The sequence below is a fragment of the Caretta caretta genome, chromosome 4, assembly GCF_965140235.1.
Source record: "Caretta caretta isolate rCarCar2 chromosome 4, rCarCar1.hap1, whole genome shotgun sequence".
NCBI lineage: Eukaryota > Metazoa > Chordata > Testudines > Cheloniidae > Caretta > Caretta caretta.
Genome location: NC_134209.1, coordinates 140457179 through 140478598, shown reverse-complemented (window position 1 = coordinate 140478598; position 21420 = coordinate 140457179). Strand labels below are relative to the sequence as shown.

General features: G+C 43.2%; 2 protein-coding genes across 5 annotated transcripts in view; one reads left to right on the top strand and one right to left on the bottom strand.

Moving 5' to 3' along the window:
- EIF2AK3 (eukaryotic translation initiation factor 2 alpha kinase 3) overlaps nt 1-1612 on the top strand; it is a 74498-nt gene extending 72886 nt beyond the window's left edge. For all 4 annotated transcript variants that reach the window (XM_048849224.2, XM_048849228.2, XM_048849225.2 and 1 more), the window contains one exon: nt 426-1612. In XM_048849224.2, the coding sequence (XP_048705181.1) occupies nt 426-602 (177 nt within the window). In that variant the 3' untranslated portion in view covers nt 603-1612. The remainder of the gene's footprint in view (nt 1-425) is intronic.
- LOC125636297 (histamine H2 receptor-like) lies at nt 487-21141 on the bottom strand. Its single transcript, XM_048849229.2, has 4 exons — nt 20891-21141; nt 16288-16584; nt 6886-7062; nt 487-4784 (listed from the first exon to the last, which is right to left on the bottom strand). Exons 2-4 carry the CDS (start codon nt 16563-16565, stop codon nt 4106-4108), a joined length of 1134 nt encoding a protein of 377 aa, XP_048705186.1. The 5' UTR covers nt 16566-16584; nt 20891-21141; the 3' UTR covers nt 487-4105.
- Nucleotides 21142-21420: the final 279 nt, after the last annotated feature.

Below are 21420 nucleotides of genomic sequence, written 5' to 3'. Positions count from 1 at the left end.
ATGCTTTGACACATTGAGTTTCCCTTTAAGACTAGTTATCAGTAGTTGCTTAAATCTAAGGATTGAGTGCATGCTTAAGGGAAACTTGGCCCAAGATTTGTAGAGTTTGTAAATGTGCAATTATTATTTTTCCCCTTTTGCTTTATTAAAAGATCTTGGGCCAGATTTGACTAGACAAGTGGGCCTTTAATCCTTTAGACATAAGGGTCAATCTGATGCCACTGTGAATCCAGATTTCAGGCCTTTTATATACTCCCAACCACTGTGCCAAAGGATTAATGAACAAATTGCTAGAAAAATATTTTGGGGTGTCGTCTAGTTGTTCATGCATCTAAAACTAAAGCTAGAACATTAAATACCAAAGCCATTTGAAAATAGTTTTGCTGTCTGAAATGTCACCTAGGACATCATTTGTTTTCTTCCAGTACACTATGGTAAAGCACATGCTCTCTCCAAGTCCCACTGAAAGACCAGAGGCAGAAGACATCATAGAAAACTCTTTATTTGAAGACTTAGAACTCCCAGCAAAATCACTGCTTAGGCAGAGGTCACGGACAATGAGTTCCTCTGGAATTAAGCATTCAAGACAACCAAGCAAATAACTGGGCATAATTATCCTGAGTACACTCAACACATCTCAAAGTGACTATTCAGCAGGCCGGACCTCTGGCACATAATGTTGTTCTCTGAAACAGTTGTTCTTGATTTCTCACGTTACGCAGAAAACAGGTTGGATGGAGCTCCGTTAATCTTGTTCACTATTGTTAGATGACCCAATGCAAGCCAATAACTAAACTTTTTGCATTCCATTACTCTTTCTACCTTGACCCTCATAGGTTGATTGGTCCAGCACACTGCTTCCATTTTGTTTGAATACTGTAAATGTTAGCTGTCTGGGGAAACTGGAGAGATCTGTAATATGTAAATAGAATTAAAATACTGTATTTTTATAGAATAAATTAGTCTCTAAACCTGATGACTATATTCCCTGATCTCTCTCCTCTCTGGAGAAATGAAGGTGATCTCGAAACTTTGAAAAATCATGACTCCATTTTTTTCCCTGGTGGGTAAACTGGGAATCTGCACTATTTTTAAAGTAAAAGTATCACAGATGTACATATGGTCACTATTCATAGCCTGTCTTTAGAAGAACTGGTGGATTGTATTTCCACGCCATAGTAGATTTTAGGGGATGTGTTTTGTACTAACAAGCCTGTAGAGAGCAAAAGGAGGTTTTTGTCCCCCGCTCCCCCTCCCCAAAAAAGGTTATAGATACTGATATGAAGAGCCATAGTAAGAAATTAAGCATATATCAAAATCTTGAAATTCTGGAATTTTTAAACCTAATTAAGTCATAAGTATGTTATGTAATATTGTAGATTTGTACTTTTTTAAATCAACTGTAGGCATTTGTGTCATCTGCTAATTTAACTGCCTAATACGAAGCTTTTATTGTTCATTGTAAATATGTTCATTTTTATTTATAAAATGCAGAATCAATCCATTTGGGTTGGTGGTGTACAGAATGCACTTACTACAGTTGTGGAGTGCATTAATTATTGTGACTTCTTTCAAGTCTAAATGATTTAATAAAGTTTTTTATTTAAAGCTTTATAGTTGCTTTTCTTTAAAAACAAAAACTATACACAATAAGCAACCCAGATGGCAGGTTTACATGGGCTGAAGGGGATAGAAAAGCCAGTTCTCCAACTTATTTTACTTTTGCGTCAAGTTCAGTTTTATTATTTGCACTGTGACAAGTTTGATTCTTACTAACTTACAAGACTGAGGTGGGACTTTCAGCTGTGCTAAAATGCTGGTTGATGAAGGGGCCACACCAAAAGGAGACAGATACTGAGACTTTCTCTTAGGAGAATTAACCTTTGTCCTGAAATTTCTGAAGACTGGTCTTAGTCTAGAGATGAGTGTATTGGGGAAGTTTGAAGAAAATAATTTTAATACTAAAAATCATAGAATCATAGAATATCAGGGTTGGAAGGGACCCCAGAAGGTCATCTAGTCCAACCCCCTGCTCAAAGCAGGACCAATTCCCAGTTAAATCATCCCAGCCAGGGCTTTGTCAAGCCTGACCTTAAAAACCTCTAAGGAAGGAGATTCTACCACCTCCCTAGGTAAAAAAATTTTGTGTGTTGATGCTTTTGTTCTTGTCATAAATATAAAGGGAACTCACAAGTTTGTCTGATATCTTGAAGTTGTAGTCCTTGATGAGGACTTTTTCCGTCTCTCTAACCCCCTCCCTCTTCCACAAAATGTACCTCTATGATCTATGAGTGAGTCAGGTTGGTGTACTATAGACCAGAGAAGTGTCAAAGGTCTGTCACTGAATCCAATTGACTCCAGCATCTGACTGAAGTGAAATTTTATGTTATGGTAACAGAAGGCTCCAAGGATATGTCTTCCCTGCAATTAAACGTTTGCAGCTGGCCCACGCCAACTGACTCTGTCTCCTTGGGCTGGGGCTGCAGGGCTGTAAAATTGTGGTATAGACATTCAGGCTTGGGCTGGAGCCCAGGGAGGGTCTCAGAGCCTAGGCTCCAGCCAGAGCATCTACCCCACAGTTAAACAGCCCCGTTGTCTAAGCCCCGGGAGCCTGAGTCAGCTGACAAAGCCAGCTGTGGGTGTTTAGTTGCAGTGTAGAATACCATAAAAGGTCCTTCTTCATGCCTTCCAGCCAGTGGAAGTGTTCTGAATGGCGGGTTGACTGATGAAGCCAGATTGCCTTGAGGAGGCTGCTGTGCAGAAAAATTCAATCAGATTCAGGGCATTCTGGAGCCAGACTATAGCAGAGTCAAAACAGGAGGGATCACATGTGCTGCCTTCCTTGAGAGTTTCCCAGCTTCACAGTCAGACTGACTGGGCACAGGGAGAGTTTCTCTCAGCCACCCCTGAGCCCCAGTATGTTTCACCTCATCAGCAGGGAGGTTTTATTGTACAATGTCTGGTCACATTCAAAACTTGGGTGAATCTCTCACCACCACCCCCGCCCCACTTCCTTCTACAGCTGTTAATGTTGTACTGTTAAGCAACTGCTGAACTCCATGCCAGAGGTTTCTATGGCATTTTAGTGGTAGGATAAGTAATTCTTACATCTCTTACCTGCCAATCCAGTGTCCTGTGCAGCTTTTTTAGACAATTGTAAACCACTTATAACATCTTGGACAACAGGGGCTGTATAAGTTCTATAGAATGATAAAGGTCTCCATACTTGTTTCAGCCAACAGTCGTATTTGGTTGGGCAGCCTTCCAAAGGTCTGGGACACAATTCATGTAAATGAACACCTCTCCTATCTGTCTGCACTTGCTGTTGATGAATCACTTATTTTAAATCTCTCAGACTTAGTTTGGAAAGTTATAAGCTTTGCAACTACACACTTATTTCTGAAGAAAATTGGCGTGGGATCTACCACGGTGCAGAGAGCCAGCACAAGACCTAGGCACCGCTGAGGTCACTGGTGGCTGGGTCTTGTGCTGTCTCTCTGCACATGAGTGACTTTCATTCATAGGCTAGAGCCTACCAACACCTCTGTGCATGATGAACTTTATTCACAAGTAGTCCCATTGAAAATGTGCAAGTAATGTTGAGCTTGTAACATAAGCTTTTGCAGGACCAGGGCTGTATTGAATTGCCCTGAGAGAGTGCACATATACTCAGTTGTAGATTACACCCAGGCTAAAAGGCGCTCAGTGAGCACAATTCATTTTTCATGGCTACTTTTTCAACATAAAGACTGAATCATTCACAGGAAACTTTTCTGCTATTTATATATAGTGTAATTTTTTTTAGTGGAAAACTAGTCAATTGGTTATGACAACTCAGCTGCAAGATCAAGGTCCCTTGCTGTTCTTTCAGAAAGTGCTACTAATTTTGTTCACAGCACAAAGGAAGATGAAAGGACAATATGGCATCATCCTGTTGCTCACATTTCACACAGATTACAGCCAAAATAAAAATGCATTTGTAATCTTGCACCCAATCTCTTCCCAAAAAAATTCAATTAATAGACACCCCCCCTCCCAAAAAAAATACACATCAGTCCCCATACACTCTGCATCTGTCACATCCTGCAACAAGTAACCCAGAACTTTATTGTTTGTGCTTGCTCTTCAGCGCTCCAGTAGGCATTGGGACTTTAATGCTGTATTCTGGGTCTTGAGCAGTCTTGGAAAAGGTGGCTATTGAAACCATATCTTCTCCAATACCCACCTGAGACCTGCGCCTGCAGGTGAACAGGTTCTTCAGAGCCCGTTGGAAGTCCCGATTCAGAAAGGCGTAGAGCATGGGATTGATAGTAGAATTGCAATAACCTAACCAAGTTATGATCTTGAAGGCATCAACCAGGACTGGGCTGGTGGAATTGGTACCTTTGGCAGCTAGCCATATATTCAGAACAAAGTATGGTAACCAGCACAATATGAAGACTGAGATGATGATGCTAATTGTCCGAGTGGCTTTGTTTTCCAGCTGCAGGTTGTTCTGCCTCTTGCTGTTGGGATGGTAGTGAATTTCAAGGGACTGAGACATGATGCGAGTGGCCTTGAGTCGTGATGCTCGGTAGATGAAGAAATACATGCTGCACATAATCATGAAGGGGACAAAAAATGCCAGGGCAGAAGCTACGATGGCAAAAGTCCAGTTGGTGACAAAGATGCACTCTTTGCCAGCATCAAAATCTACACCAGGTATCTCATTCCAGCCTTGCATGACTGGTAGGAAGGAAATGAGGGAGGAGTATACCCAGACCATACAGGTCATTACGATGCACCTGCAAATGGAAGATCAGGAGGGTAAAAACTTGGGAGTACAAGTTATTCTGAGATCTTCCTTGAAAACAGCTGACACTAATGATACTCCACAGGTGTGTTGTGGAGATTAGTCAATGCTTCTGAAGTGCTCTGAAGAGGTGAGTATAGAGAAGCCTGAGACACACTGTTTGGGTCCAAATTTGAACATTTCCAAAGTCTGGATTATTTGGATTAGGCTTAGATTTAGGCCAGTCTGTGTATCAGGGACCCATAGAACTGGTTGGAAAAATAGCGGGAAACATTGTTTCAGGGAATATTTTCTTTTCTGTTAGAATATTGACACACTGAAATTTTCCAACCAGTTGTAGGGTCAGGAGGTGATCATCATTTTACGCTTCTAAGACATGGTGCCCAAATTTTGCGACCCTTTTACACAGTTTAGCAGGGCCCTCAGGACAACTCCCTAATTTCCCATCTAGATTTATGAACTTTTTAAAAAATGGACACATGCAGCCATACTATTAGAGTTCTTATCTTGCTAGAATACAACTAGATTGCTGGCTGCAGAGGGCAAGGCCAGGGCACGGGGAAAGTCACACTTACATAAAGTGTCCCAGCACGCAGCAGCCCTCTACTGTAGGTTTCCTATGGAACACTGGTAGGAGCTTAAACCTGCCCTCACCACGGGAACTCCTGGGTTAGGATGGTGAGGGTAAATCCATGACATGCCCTGCCCACACCTTGAATACTGCATCCAGTTCTAGTCCCTCTCATCTCAGAAAAGACACGTTAGAATTGCAAAAGGTACTGAGCAGGGCGATGAAAATGATTAGAGGAATGGAACAGCTTCCATATGAGGAGAGATTTAAAAGACTGGGCCAGTTCAACTTGGAAAAGATTATTAAAGGGGGGATATGACAGGCCTACAAAATTGTGACTGAATTGAAGAAAGTGAATAAGGAAGTATTATTTACTCTTTCACATAACACCAGAACCAGGGGTCACCCAATGAAATTTATAGGCAGTAGGTCTACAACAAACATAAGGAAGTACTTCCTCACACAATGCACAGTTAACCTGTGGAACTCGTTGCCAGGGGATGTTGTGAAGACCAAAAGTATAACTGAGTTCAAAGAAGACTTAGATAATTTCATGCCTAATAGCCATTGATGGACCTATCCTCCAAGATGGTCAGGGATGGGAACTTCATGCTCCAGGTGTCCTTAAACCTGTGATTGCCAGACACAGGGACTCCATGATGGGGGATGGATCATTCTAAATTGCCCTGTTCTGTTCATTCCCTCTGAAATGTCTGGTACTGGCCACTGTCAGAAGACAGGACATTGGGCTTAATGGACCATTGGGCTGACCCAGTATGGCACTTCTTACGTTTTTTTGGAGGGTCCCACTACCTACATTCATAAAGGACCACTGGGTGTACTTCATAAAATCAAAATGGCTGAGAACTTAAAAATTGGACAGTGATGGACAGCGTCACCCAGTGGTGACTGAACCTGGTGCTATTCTAAACAAAAAGAGCTCTCAGCCATGCTTGTAGCTGTTTCCATCACTTCACACTGTATAGACATTCTAGACTTCAGAGTGACCATCCTGGGATCTTATTACATAGATACTATTTTAGAATATGAGACTTGATTGCCTGTGTCTAGGTACTTGTATGATCTCCATTACTAGAGTATTTGACTGCCTCACACTCTTTATTTAGCCTCACAACACACATCTGTGAGGCAGGGCAGTGCTATGATCTCCATTTTATAGATGGGGGACCTGTGACATAGAGACTAAGTGACTTGCCCAAGGTCACACAGGAAGTCTGTGGCAGATCAGGAAATGAAGTCAAGCTTTCCCAAGTCCCTTGCTAGCCCACTGGACAATTCTTCCTCTCAATTCTTGATCTTAAATTATTCTTTCTTAATGGGTGCAGTTCTTAGCTCCCATTTGAATTTGAGGTGTAAGAGCAGAGATGGCAATCTGTCCAAATTAGCCCTCTGGGGATGTTTATGATAGTTGTTAAACCCTGGAATTGGGACTGATGATGGAACATCTGACAGATCCTAAAACCTTCCTCCATCTCCACGATCTTTTGAGAAGTATACTCGCCTTCGACGTGACATCCTCATTGAATAATGATAGGGGGTCACCACGGAGCAATATCTATCCAGACTGATAAAGCACAATGTGACAATGGACGCCGTGCAGAACATGACATCAAAAGAAATCCACACTTTACAGAACAGCTTCCCAAATAGCCACATCCCTGTCACCTCATAAATTATGCTGTGGGATGGTGAGAGAGAGAGAGAGAGAGAGAGAGAGCACAATATATTGTTACAATTGAAGAGTGATTATTTTTCTGCTATGTAGAAGCCTATTTACCCAAGACCCAAGTTTATGTCATACCCTGTTGGCAAGATTAGTGAAAATATGGCGACTGCTATTGAGACACATTGAAATTTTGTTAGGAGGCAAATTGGAGTAATCCCCAAGTTTGATGCCCAAGACTTTAGCCTGATATGGGACATAGTTAAGGTCCCACTTATGCTACAAGATGGAATGCTGTTTTAATGGAATCCCTTGGCATGGTTGCAGTTTTAGTGCAGATCATCTCTAATTTATTTTTATTTTCATATATGGTTATATTTGTCACAGGCTTTTTCCGTGCCACAAGAAGACACTTATGGAACCAAAACGAGAGAGCTATTCTTCACAACAGCTCATATTGGAGCACTGGAAGATCAACCTCATCTTTTGCACTGTAGAATTTTTCAGCATGCTGGATTTTGCCTCTTTTGTATAAAAAAAAAAAAAAAAATTTATCACCATCCCAAAAGATAAGGTCTTACATTTTTTCTCAGCCATCTTCAGTAATCAATTCAGTGGCAATTTTTGCCCTTTTTGCACTGTGCTGAAGAAGAGAGCTTATATTAGGTTCTAACTGACATTTTGATGTATTATCTGGATGGTGCTGTTTTAGACTGTGTTTTTCTTTTTGTATTTGACGAAGAGATGTCATATGTGATTAAATAAAATTGAACTGCATAGTCTTCTCATGATATTTCAATTCCTGGGCTTGGAATAGCTTACCTCCTCCAACGTTCCAAGCAGCTTTGGTACTTCCCATCTGGTCTGCTACTTCAGATTTCATGCATTTTAGCTTCTGGATAATGGGATTCATATGAGAACCCCAGTTCTCATGTTGTTTAGCCTATAAATGCCTCACTGAGGCAAGTAAGCCAGTGAAAATCACTCACCTGCACCAAAATATTACCAACAAAGTCAGAGAAACCATAACAAATGAACGAAGAGTACTTGTGGCACCTTAGAAACTAATATTTGTTTGAGCATAAGCTTCCGTGGGCTAAAACCCACTTCATTGGATGCATGCAGTGGAAAATACAATAGGAAGATATATATATAGATACAGATATACAGAGAACATGAAAAAATGGGTGTTGCCATACACACTATAAGGAGAGTGATCAATTAAGGTGATCACTTAACTGATCACTCTCATCATAGTGTAAATGGCAACACCCATTTTTTCATGTTCTCTGTGTGGGTATATATATCTTCCTCCTGTATTTTCCATTGCATGCATCCGATGAAGTGGGTTTTAGCCCACGGAAGCTTATGCTCAAATAAATTTGCTAGTCTCTACGGTGCCACAAGTACTCCTGTTCTTTTTGCTGATACAGACTAACACAGCTGCCACTCTGAACCCCGTAACAAATGAGTAACCAGTCAGGAAGCTTGAGGCAGGAGTACAACGGGCTGTGTGGTCTGCAATTTACCTGGCTGCAATATGTTTCTTCCTACTTTTACCAGCTTTATATAAGTCCTTGACTTCTCCTGCAAAAACTTTCTATTGGACTTACGTTATGTGACACAGTGAACAGCTCACTGCCTTTGTGAGAATTAATTCCCGTCTCCTTCCCTGCAACTATATAGCTTCGTAGTTTCTTACCACTAAAACCACAGCAGTTGCTCTAACCCTATTGGTGTTCTTTCAGCTCTGCTGGCTAGAAAGGGGAAAGGAATGCAATCTATATAGAATGCTCTTTTTAAATGCTTGGGTTTGGTTTAATTAATTTAATTAGTATTAATTAAAACTACTTTCACAGGTTACAATTGCTCTGCCTCTTCAGAATGGTAATGGCACTCAATGTATTAGCATCTGTGCTACGGTACGAGCTAGAGGCCCCAGTCAGTACCAGAGCCTTGTTATAGGGGATGTTGTACAAACATTTATCTGAGGAGTTAGGAGGAGCTCTGTGTGTTGTCTTATATGGCCCCATTACAGTAGTATCTGAGCACCTCACAGTGTATAACATTTATCCTCACAACACCCCTGTGAGGTAGGGAAGGGCTGTTATCCCCTTTTTACAGATGATGGGATGGCTTCACAAAGGTATTGGGGGCCTGAATCCAATGTTCTGGTGACATTCTCAACATCACTGCTCAGCTGCCACTTAGCTCCGGATTCTCTGAGCTGCTGCCAATCAGCATTTGCAAAGCTGCTTGTGTCGCGATTCCTCCCCACCACTAATGACCTGCTGAGAGCCCGAGTGCAAGCCAGTTCCCTGGTGGCCCTGAAGCAGGATTTTTTAACTAGGCCTTCCCCTGCCTACCTTGCCCCAGGGGCCCAACTCCTGAAGGTGTGCTCTCGACCTCAGGTCTTTCCTGCTGGATATGTTCTACTTTGTATCGGAGTAGGGATTAGAACCTGCATCTCCCACAGGCAAACAGAGTGCCCCGACCAGTCAGCCGTCCCTTCAGCAGACTGGATAACGTGCACATTCTCTAGACACCAAGAATCTCCTCCAGCTTTTTACACAGGAGGAACCATTCTGATTTAAAATAGATGCATTCAGGCTCATACAATGGGCTTAAAATTAAGTGACATGGCAAGCCGGAGTTTTTAGAAGAAATCAAGTGTGCTTCATGCCAAAGTGCTCTGCAAAGTACACCTATACATCACCCCTGAGATCTAGCCACGTCTGGGATGGAGGGCAGCAGGCAAGCGCCATACAAACCACACAAGAGTTGGGGAGATTACATTTTGACTAAAGACATCATGACAAACTCCCCAACCTTATGAGAAGTGCTATAAATCCCCCTCTCTTGAGATGTTTAAACTGGACAAAGAGCTCAGGGTCTCAGGAACAATCCTGTACTGGCAGGGTGATGGATTAGCTGACCCAATTGTGATTTCTCTCTAATTTCACTTATTTCTAAAGAATAAAGGGTGTTATGATGATATCCTCAGTGACATGAGCACAGCCTGTCCATTCACTACTGAGCACCAAATCTTAGGTGCCATTAATGAAGGAATAATATGAGATTGAGAGTATCCAGTCTCTATACTACACATATGTTGTTAACATTCCCTGAAATGTTCCAATTAACAAGAGGAGAAGCATCCAGACAGGGGTAGATGCTAGTGCTGGTTGAACATTTTTCGATGTAACAGTTTTCCCCCCTGAAAATGCAATTTTGTTGAAATTGAAATGTTTTACTGGAACATGTCAATTTTGACATTTCTGATCGGGGAAAAAAGTCAAAACGAATCATTTTGATAACGTTGAAACGTTTCGCTCCATTAAGATAAAATGCTTCATTTTTACTATCATTTGAATTAATTTTGTTTAACTTGTACATTTTATATATATATATATATATATATAATGTTTCCACATGACCAGAATGAAACATTTTACCTTATTAAAACAGAACATTTTGATTATTGGGATATTTGGGAATTTTCATTCCCTGAGAAATTTGTCCTTTTCAATCTGATTTGGAACAAAAACAAATGTTGAAATCTCAGAATTTCCCACAGAATAGAAATTCCACTTTCTAGTCAGTCCTAGTAGGCACTTGTGGACATGGAGAGAGGAATTAGGGGCTGATTGCCAACTTTGCTCACAGAGTAGTACCTTACTTCACAAGTAGCTTCATTGATTTCAGTAGAATTTGTGAAACAAGGTACTAGATGGCAGAACCTGTCTTTTAAGCCCCAATACGGCAAAGACTTATGCACATGCTTAACTCCAGGCACTGCGAGCAGCTCTAGTCAACCACTGAAGCTGATGCAACTACTCAGAGTGTGTACAATTAATCACCTGTGTAAGTCTTTGGAGCAACAGGGGTCTTAGTTAGCAGAGCCCTGTAGGAAAGCCAGAGAGTTTGAGGCATAGTATAGATGCCAATCTGAGAACACACTGCCAGCTGACCTGATACCTTCTTAGTGGTGATATTTAGTACTATTTTGTAATGCTTGGAAAATATAGATCCTGAAAAAATCAGAGAAATTTCAACATGAGAACCATACTTTTTTTTACCTTCTTGCTGCATCATTAATCTGAAATCAAGTGAAGCATTGTATGAGGGTCCCTTTGTCTCTATAACTAAACCTCTTTTCTTTCACTAAAGCTGGCGAAGGAGGGACTGAATGTTCCTTCCACTGAATCACATAGGCTTGTTCTTTCTGGCACGTGTTAATGAACAAAACAGTGCAGCACATCTGATTTGCTGCAATTCAGTGTAAAAGCTGAAATAGCCACGCTGGGAAGTTGTGAACCTAAATCCACCCCTATTGTACTTGTGGCATATGCTAGCCAGCTAGCTAGTCTATGGCGGTCTTGGTTCTGCCCCAAAGATGTCATGCAGCTTGATAGGGGGTCTCTATAACCTTTAAGGCCCCATATGTGATGTCCATAGTACCTGAGCTAAGTGCATACTGAGAACTTCCCCATTCTGGGAGTCTGTGACACAGAGACTCTTTGGCAAAGGTTCCCCTGCTCTTTGCAAGCAACTCTCACCTCAGACCTGACAAAGTCACTACACCAAACACGTCTTACAGAATATTTATCCATAAAGAGTAGCATGTGAGGATCTACAAGAATGCTCACAACCTGTCAAGCTTCGCAATCATTGCGAGATCAATGTACAGGTAATATATGCGGAATCATGTATTTATATTGAACGTATGCTCTATGAACTTGGCGGAGAAATTAACCGCCAGGAGGTAACATGCTGTGGTGACGGCCCATGTGGGCAAGGGGGAGTCATCACCCCGCCCTGCTTGGTTGGTGATAGAAGACCAGGCTCAATTGTTTAGCCTTGCACAATACTAAGACGTTCAATGGGAACCCATCAGGGCCAATGGCAAGCCACTGAAACCCTACGCATTGCACCACACTTAGAATGATAAACTGGAGCATTTTATTTTACCATGCTTGGAGTGCTCGTTGCCTGTAATCAAGATGTCCATCAAGCCCCGTCTATGACTCAGCTCACCGTGGTATTTGAGCACCGTAAAGCATCAGCTAACAATGCAGGGGTAATACTGCTCAATGCTAAAACAACAGATTTGAATCCTTCAGTCTCGGATCAGCTCCTCCACTCAGGAGCACATTTTTCGGCCTGATGTTTGTTTTCACCGTCCCCTTTTCCAGTTAGAAGTGTTGTGCTGACTCCTTCTCCCCCTAGTGGCTGGCTTGCATAGTACAAGAGCCCTTCTACTGCGGAGAGCTCACGTGGAGTCTCTGTTCGCTGAAATGGGATTTTAGAGGCAAAAGCTGCTGGATTCTGTGCTGGCTGACAACAGTGATGCCTATTCTCTGCAGCACTTTGATGTGCTATGTCAGAGCACTTGCAGCCTCCTAACTCCCCGAGGCTCGCAGTAATTCTGTGGTCCTGTGACATGAAGATCTTACTGCTGGACCCCTGCGGTGCTTAAAATGGCACCCTTGCCTGCATATGGTTCCCCTCGTAGTTTTCCTGATAAATATGGTGTCTCTCTCCTTAATGGGTTATTTTCTCTCTAACTGTATAATTAAGCCATTGGTTGTCATGGAAATACTTCCCCTCTTGAAATGCTATCTACCAACAACCCGCACCCCCTGTTTTTTCTTTGTTGTTTTCTCAGCCTACAAGCACTGCTCCTCTTCCCTACAAGACATAAGCATAGACAGATTACTCTTTGCTGAGCACCAGTTTCCTCAGCCCTTTTTGTTACCTCCATTTCCTTGGAGGTCAGAACCACCGCATCTCCTCCCTTCTCAGCTCTGCTGCTGATCCACAAGGAAATGTGGCATCAGATTCTCCACTCCTCCTTTACTGGGAAGAAAGCCTCTCCCGCTGCTGGTGAGGGATGCTCCCTCCCAGTTCAGGGAGGTGAGCGTTTTGCTTGGGAAATGCTCCCCCAGTCCACAGTGCTGGCCCTAGCATTTCCTTTCACCCTAACCAGGAAGGCTGTGTCAGTAGATGGATGGCAGAGGGGACATGTGGGTAGTTGGGTAAGTGGGAAGCTCTTGCAGGGAGAGCTCTTAGTTCCCTGAAGGTCCAGGAGGGGATCCCCGTGGCCACAGGAAGAATGTGGGAACTCTAGAGAACCACAGTGTGTTTAAGGGTCATGCATAGAATGAGAGGAAGAAAATCTGCTGGAGAGGAAGGGCTAGATTAAGAGGAAGAACATGTCAATCGGGTGGGAGCAAGGAGCCTGAGGTATCTGTGGGGGGAGGTGGGGCTTGTTAACCCCCCACCATGGGAGACCCAGGTTCCACTTCCAGCCCTGGTGACTTGTCCCTACAGCAAACTGGCAGGAAGACTTGCTGGAGAAAGGCCCTCAGCACAGAGCAGAAGGTAGGGGGAGGCAGTGCCCTCCACTTCCAGTGCAGAGTCTTGAGAGAGGGAGACTAAACTGGCAGAGGTAGCAGATTCTCCGCTCTGGGCTTCAACAGGGACATGGAGGTACCAACAAGCCTGAGGAAATGGGGGTTGGCAGACAGACTGCTGGAAGCACACCCCTGTTGGTTACGGTTATTAGTTATCCTTTATTTGTGACACTGCTTTCCCTGCTCCAGCCAGCTGGCATTAACATGGCTCCTTTTGTCATGGTCACCATCAGGAAAGCACCAGCTCAGCTCTGGCCATAGGGGTTCCTCAGTTAACTTGTGTTCCCACTGCTAGGGGGAGCTTGCAACAGCAGAGCACTCATCACAGCCAGTCCCTTCTGTGGAGGGAGCCCTCAGGTGTGTAGGCCCAGCTTGGCAGCCTCCTCGCACTGCAGCAAGTATTTAACTGCCAGCTACTGGCTGACACCACCCAACCAGCATCTCAGGTCGGGCAGCAAATCATGATCCTACTCCCCTCACTTCCTGCTCTTGTTCCATTTTGACTTGATCCTGAGTCATGTACTAGCCATGTGCACTGGGCCAGCCTCCACCTACGACGAACTGCCTGCTGACAAATCTGGGGGGCCCTTTTCAGTACAGAGCCTGTATACCAAACATGGGCTCTGACACGCTCCCCCTACCCCCCCACAGCACATAATGAGGACCCCAATGTAAATGATGCAGAGTCCCTAACCTTACTCCCAGTGAAGTCACTGCCAACATTCCCAATGACTTCCCATGGGCCTGAAGGAGGGGAGTGGGTTATTTCATCATGCAACCAAAACTGGAGCTATTGGAATTCATACACCCAACAAAGCAGACATAAGTTTGTGTAGCAACAGGTGAGAGTGGGAAGAGATAGAAGGGTGGTGCCAACGATGAGGCTGGAACAAGAGCTGACCGGAGGATGACCGTTGCGTTTTGTGGCAATATTCAATGGTTTGAAATTTGATTATGTTCTGCTTTGGAAGGAAACCCAAACTGTTGAACATTTGCATGAAAACAGAAGCCTGTGGATCCTGTTATTGGCCTGGGATGTGGGAACCACGAGTTCATGTCCCTCTTCTACCTGATTTAGAGCACAGGTTTTCAGCCAAGAGCACGCTACATCAGTTTGAGCAGGGGCTTGACCATTGGTCTCCCATCTCCCATTCCCAGGTATGCTAACCTCCCAGGTATAGAATCACACTCACTCTTCCCCCGTGCCCAAAAATCTTCCTGATGAAAGTTTTGTACCAACTGATGCATCTCTGTTAAACATCTCAGCTATGGTTAAACAGTATATAGAAAATACTTCAAGCAGCTCTAGTTGGGAACTGAACTGAGATTTTCCTGAGTTTGAAACTATGACTGTCTATTAATGTGGTTGGAAAGGATAATTTTAACTCTCTTCTAACACCATTTTTGTTTTCCTCTGAGACTATTTAATAGGCTTCCGCTCAATCTGTAACTCTCTCCTTGCTGGGAAATCCATTCTCCACATTATTTTAACATTTTTGTCTTATTTCTTACACATCAGGGTTTAAATTTAAATAAAAGGGCCAAATTCATTTGTAGACTTTGCCTGCTTTGCATTGCTGATGTCTGAAAGCAGATGCAAACTCTGTTTAACCAGCTGGTTAAACTGGGTTTATGGCCATTTTTCATCACCAAAGGAGAGCAATGCAGTCAGATTATAGTGGTGAATCTGGCCTAAAAGGTCTAAAGCAATTTGTCTAATCCCTCCTTAGTCTTTTTAGCCTTATGTCAATCATTAGAGCCGTGAATTTGTTTTCACCAGTGAAAGTGCAGTCAGAATACAATAATAAAGGAAAACCATCCTGGTCATTTTTGCCTTCTCAATGCAGACAGCTTTAAACAAAACAAAATTTTTAGTCGTCCATTTATAAATCACAAGCAGATCCAGACAGCTGAAAATGATAGCAATTGTTCTGTCCTGTTTATGTAGGTAAAACATTTATTTTGCAAGAACACCACTCCCCTCCTCCACTGGTGTTTGGACGGGGCTCGAAGAAATATTAAAGAGGGTATTACTGGGATAAAAATAGGATGAATAATCTAATCTTTAAAAATATGTCAGGTTACTAATACAAGTGTTATGTGCTACACAGGTAGGACATTTTTCTGAATATATGAGCTCAGATTTTTTCTCACTCTGGTTTTATTCTGGTTTAACTCCATTGACTTCAGTGGAGTTGCCCCTGGTTTCTACAAGTGTAAATGAGAGAACAATCTGGTCCAAGATATTATCTTAATGGAAACATAATTATTAAATTGAAGACTGGAACTAACTGAGGGCCTGATCTTGTATTCCTTGAACCCACAAAACTCCCATTGCCTCCAGTGGTTTTCGTAGGCTCACAAGGAATGCCAGACTAGTCTCTGAGGGAGGGAGAGCACATCTACACAGCAAGCTAGCTGAGCGCAAACCTGTCCGGACCCTGGGGGTATGTATTCAGGCAGCTGCTGGTGCTACCCACAGCTACACTGCTGGTTTTAGTGCACTAGCTCAAGCAGACCTAGCACGGGTCTATCTACTCAGGCTGGGAAGCAGGCTCCTAGCTGCAGTGTAGACATACCCTGAGTGTATGCATCATTATTCCCATTTTACAGGTAGAGAAACTGAGATACAGGGAGGTGAAGTGATTGACCCATGGTGAGTTTGTAGCAGTGCTGGGACTGGAGCCCAGGCGTCCTGTTTCCTATGCACCATCTACTAGACCATTAGACTTGCCTTCTACATAGTAGCCACTGAGCTAAGCGCTACTGAATGCCATCAAATAAGTGTATTACTAGCAGGTCTTACCTTACAAGCAGTTCTTACCTAAATGGCATGACCAGACAAGCAACGAGGAGATCTGCCATGGCTAAGGACATAATAAACATGTAAGTTGCAGTACGCAGCCTCTTCTCCACCACAGGGCAGATAAAAACCACTGTATTCCCAAACAGAGTGATCAAGTCTATGAAGGTTAGTATCAGTCCAACAGCCACCTCCCGGGGACCCATTCCTGCCCCTGTCCAGTTGCCATCTCCTCTTACCCAGGACAGGGCAGTGGAGGAGATGTTGGAGAGCGACGATGTATTTTTGTCCATCAGCATCTTCCACCGGTGTTCAGACCTGAAGCAGAGAAGAAAAAAACACAGGCTTTGAAGCAAATTAATTCCAGGTCTATGGAAGAAAAGATAGAAACCATAATTATGTCTCATTCACTTAAAAAGTCCCACGCACCCTCCTGAGCAATCTGCCCTCGCTGTGTCATTGTTACTTCACTGGGGGGAGCTTGTAATCCCAATGATAGTGTTATATATGTGCCACACTGGCTGAAAGGCATCATGAAAATTAAAAGCCTTCCTGTGAATGAAAAGCACAAAATTAGGGGAAGCTTGATACAGGGAAAAAGCACTGAGCACTGGAAAAAGAAGCAATGGGAATCTAGAATTAAAGCAGCCTTGCTAAATTCCATTCACGTGGGGTGAGTAATCTGATTTGATGGGCAAGTAAAAAATTTTCTCATTATCATCTTGGTCCTTGTCAAGGTGGATGAGAAGATTTTTCTGCTTAGTCTAGATACATACGTAACCCATTGTTCAGTATGTTCTATGTGCCCCCCTCTGTGCCCGATACTCTGATGATATGGGTCTGTTACAGCTCCTAGTCATGGAATTTTGTCCTTGAGGTCAAGCTAGAGAGGCTTATGCTCTTATCTCTAGAGGTTCCCTAGTTCGACTCCCAGTCGTGATCAGAATGTTGGTGTAATATATATTCATGGCTAGAGAGTTGGAAAATGGAATTTCCATTTGGTGGAAATTTCTGACATTTTGGCATTTATTTTTATTCTGAATCAGAATGAAAAACTGAAATTTTGAAATTTACCACAGAATGGAAATTCCCACAAATTTTGATTTTGGAGACATCAAACTGTTTCAGTTTGATAATGTTGAATTGCTCCATTTCCATGTCGAAGGGTTAGTGCACACAAATTTAAAGAGGGTCAGTAGAAACGTACTGCTGATCCATAGCTGACATTGAAGTCACAAGCTAATAGCACACATATGTCACAGCAACTAGAATTCAGTTCCATAACCCCAACTAGCCAAACCCAACCTCCCAAACTATTGGAGAATCTCTAGGTGTGACAGAATGCACCCCTGGGTTCACCCCCTCCACACTATTGTAATAATTTTTGTACACGGCATGTCTTGTAAGGTATTGTTTGAAAACTCATAATCTGCTGGTCGATATTGTCCTGATAAAATAAATGAGGCAACGTTCCATGTGACATAATAAGATTTCACTGCATGAAGTTATTAACACATGTTCCAAACCCCACAGCCCTGACCAAACTGAGGTTGGCAAACAGGTCTCTTCTAAACAAAGGAATATGTGCTTTGCTTAATTTGCATATAACCAGTAAAGAGAGTCATCAAGCTGGAAGGGAAAAAAAGAAAGTTCAATCAGGTGAGGAAAAAGCCATCAGGGAACATCCTTCCACATAGATACTTTATGTCCTAGTGCCCAGCTGGAAATGTTTTTCAAGAGGGGGGCTGAAACTATAAAAAGGAGCAACAAATACCCAAAGCCCCCCCCTTCCTTCCCATCACATTCACTGCACCTGAAGTGACCAAGGAAGCATTCGTTGGACTCTGGCGTACAGGTCCTGACCTACAGGGTTTGCTCAGTAAGACGCTGAAATCATGTGGTGAGAAACTTTGCTTGAATCTGATATTGTTTGTTAAGTAAGGTAATAGTAAACATCTTATCTTTGTTTTTCTTATAACCATTTCTGACTTTTATGCCTCATTATTTGTACTCAAAATCTCTTTTTGTAGTTAACAAACCTGTTTTACTGTTTTTTTCTAATCCGGTGTGTTTATACTGAAGTGCCTGAATAACTATTTGAGATAATAAGATGGCATATTATTCCGTTTAAGGAATAAATTGATTTACAATATTTTGTACTGTCTAAGAGAGGGCTGAGCAGTACAGGACATACATTTCTGGAGGGAAATTCAGGGCTGAGGGTATGTTGGGGTCACCCTGCAGTATAACCGAGGCTGGTGAGAGCCAGACTGTGACTAGGTGTGTCTGGCAGGCTGCAGTTACACACAGACACTCAGGGTGTGACTTGTATACTGGAGGTTGTTTGTGAGTGGCGCAGCTGGGAGCTACTGTAGCAAGGCATAGTAAGGCACCCAAGTTGCAGGGAAGGGGTGACACAGCTGCTCATTAGTCTGGATTATACCCTGGCACGTCACACTAGACACATGCTAAAATGTGATACATTAAATCAAAATGAAGCCCTCCTAACACCAGCCAAGATAGTAACCCATCTGCAAAATATCAAACTTAGCCCTCAGAAATGCTTCCTCGCCCACCTGCCAGAACAACGCTCCAGCCACAAAGCAAAGTCAATTCCTTCCCGACACCCGCCCCAGGATACCTCCCATCAAACACTCCAAAGCCTAGCACTTTTGATGTTCTGGCAAACCCGCATGGGGAAGCAACTTCCAGATCCTGAAGCCCATATTTTCTAAAGTGACTATTGACTTTAGGTGTCCAGTTTGAGACACTTCAAAGGGGCTTGATTTTTGAAAGGGCAAATGAAAAGCACTTTGTGAAAATCAGCCTCTTTTAAGATGTCTCAAATTTTGCACCCAAAATCACTAATTACTCTTGAAAACCTAGGCTCCTACACTGAGAATGCCCTGTCCCAAGCACCCTCTCTATCAAACTAGGGGGCTGTTAGCTTGACTGCCTCACGCGATTACTGCTGCCACAGTATCACATGCTGGGTAAGCAAGACAGTCCCTTGGATAGCCAGGACTCCACCCATTTATGGCTTTTTCGTTTCAAGCCAAGGCTTTAAAGCTCATCTGCAAATCAAGTGACAGTCAGTGCAAGTCACAAGGAACTTGTGCCAGTGTATCTACTGATAGCTACTGGAAGAGTCTCTCTGAGGAATTAAGAACCTCCAAATAACCGTGGCGTTGAGATTTAAGTCAATTTTTCAGTTCTTATGGCAACTATAAGAGTGGATGTTCTTTCCAGTTTCATGCTCTTCAATTCCTAATAGTCTAGGAGGAGCTCAAGGTTAACTGAACTAATTCCTAATAGTCTAGCAGGGGGTCATGTGTGACTGTTCATACACACAGCCAAACATTCCCTGTTCACACAGGCATTCAAACATCCTTCATACTATACCCTGGGCAGGTTAAGCTCTGAAATTTAGCAACTGGAACGTGAAGGTGTAAATTAGCATATGCATAGTCCTGCTTTTGGCTCTTGATTTGGAATCCACTTTATTGACACAGACGTATTTCAGCGCGTGAAACTTCCTCGGAGCTGGTTTCCCACAGCGCCCCCCCTTCCCCTCTCCCCATTATCAGTGCCTTCCTTGCTATCAGTACTTAACACAACTCCCAGCTTTTGTTTGCTTGCTTGCTTCCCACATAATCCATATTTTTCCTTTTGTGGGAAAAAAAACCTGGCAATCTTCTATCAGCAGCACACTTTTCAGATCCGTGAAGCATGCAGCATTTTATATTTAATATGTTCAGATATAACCAGCTCCCAGGAAGTCTCACTCACTGAAATATGTCTGTGTCAATATAGTGGGTTTCAAATCCAGAGCCAAAGGTAGAAATATGCATATTCTAATTTACACCTTCAAATGCAAGAGGCTAAATTTCAGACATTTATTGTTAACTATACTGCTGTGTCCATGTTATATTTTTGCTTGGATGAGTGTAGCTGCACAGTGTGCATATGTGTTTTATCTGGATATGAACACAACTGTATAGTTAAAATAAATGCGTAAGAAACAGACACTTCTATATGCATTTTCAATATGTGTGCTTGGGTCCATATGTACTACACACACACACATCTATATCTATGTGTATATCACGTTCTGTATTCTCTCCATACTGAACTTTGTACTAACTGTAAATTGGCTGCCAATTAATACCTCTGCTACATCAAACACAGTGGAACTAACCATGTGTAGCTGGCTTTTGGTAACTAGGGTACCTTTTAGACTGGCGAAAAAACATCTGCTTTGCCCGTTTCTAACATCCTTTCCCTCCACCCCCATTTCACCTTCCAAGTTTTCAAAAACAACAGTAGTAATCCAGCTTCTAGATGCTGTATAATTAACACCACAAATAACCAGGCAATATTGACACTGCTAGATTATAAACTCCTTGTTCCTCCTCATGTGGTGACAAATAAAGTGTTGAGGTTAATGTAAAATGTGTTACCCCAGTTGATGCAATTGGATTTGGGGGGCGGGAGGGGGGGAAATGGTTCAGTGAATGAATGGATGGATAGACACACATCAGAGCAGGAGACACAGAGGAAATGCAATGCCTGTGACTGGTGAAACACTGCGGGCGATGAAGGGGGTCAGAGCATGTGCACTCACCTTTCCTTCCCCAAGTCTCCTGGCTTGAAGTTATGTCAGTGTTGTTTCCTGGAGAGTGTGCCAGGTGGAACAGCAGCATCTCCTTCTCCATCAGCGAGTGTGCGGCCAGGGGGTGCCTCCCTTCTGCAGCACATGGCCACACACAGCCCTGGACAGCTCTCAGGCTCTGATTCAGCAGATCCTACTTTTAAAAATCCACCAGCTCTGCCTACGCATCCTGGGCCGGCTGCAGAAACGGAGAGGCTGCGAGACTCGCCCACCCGCCTGCTCCAAGTGGCAGCATTAACATCTAAGGCCACCCGGGGGCGCCTCTTCTCCAAAGCACCAAACGCTTCGGTCTCCTGCCGCTGGCTGGGCTGGGGCTTCTTGCCCTTCGCTGCTCAGTGTGGTCCGGTGCGGGAGGCCATTGCAACTGGCTTCTGTGCTTGCAAGAAACAGGGATTTCTTCGTGGCCGGGAAGCCAGGGAATTCTCTCCCCAGCCCCATCCAGTCTGGAGTAGTACCCTGGTCCCCTTCAGTGTCCCCAGCAA

Coding starts and splice junctions, on each gene's coding strand:
- LOC125636297 (XM_048849229.2), bottom strand. CDS start 16,565: ATGCTGATGGACAAAAATACATCGTCGCTCTCCAACATCTCCTCCACT. Junction 7,063..16,287: donor TGTCTGGTCATGCCATTTAG/GTAAGAACTGCT, acceptor ACCATCCCACAG/CATAATTTATGAGGTGACAG. Junction 4,785..6,885: donor ATGAGGATGTCACGTCGAAG/GCGAGTATACTT, acceptor TTCCATTTGCAG/GTGCATCGTAATGACCTGTA.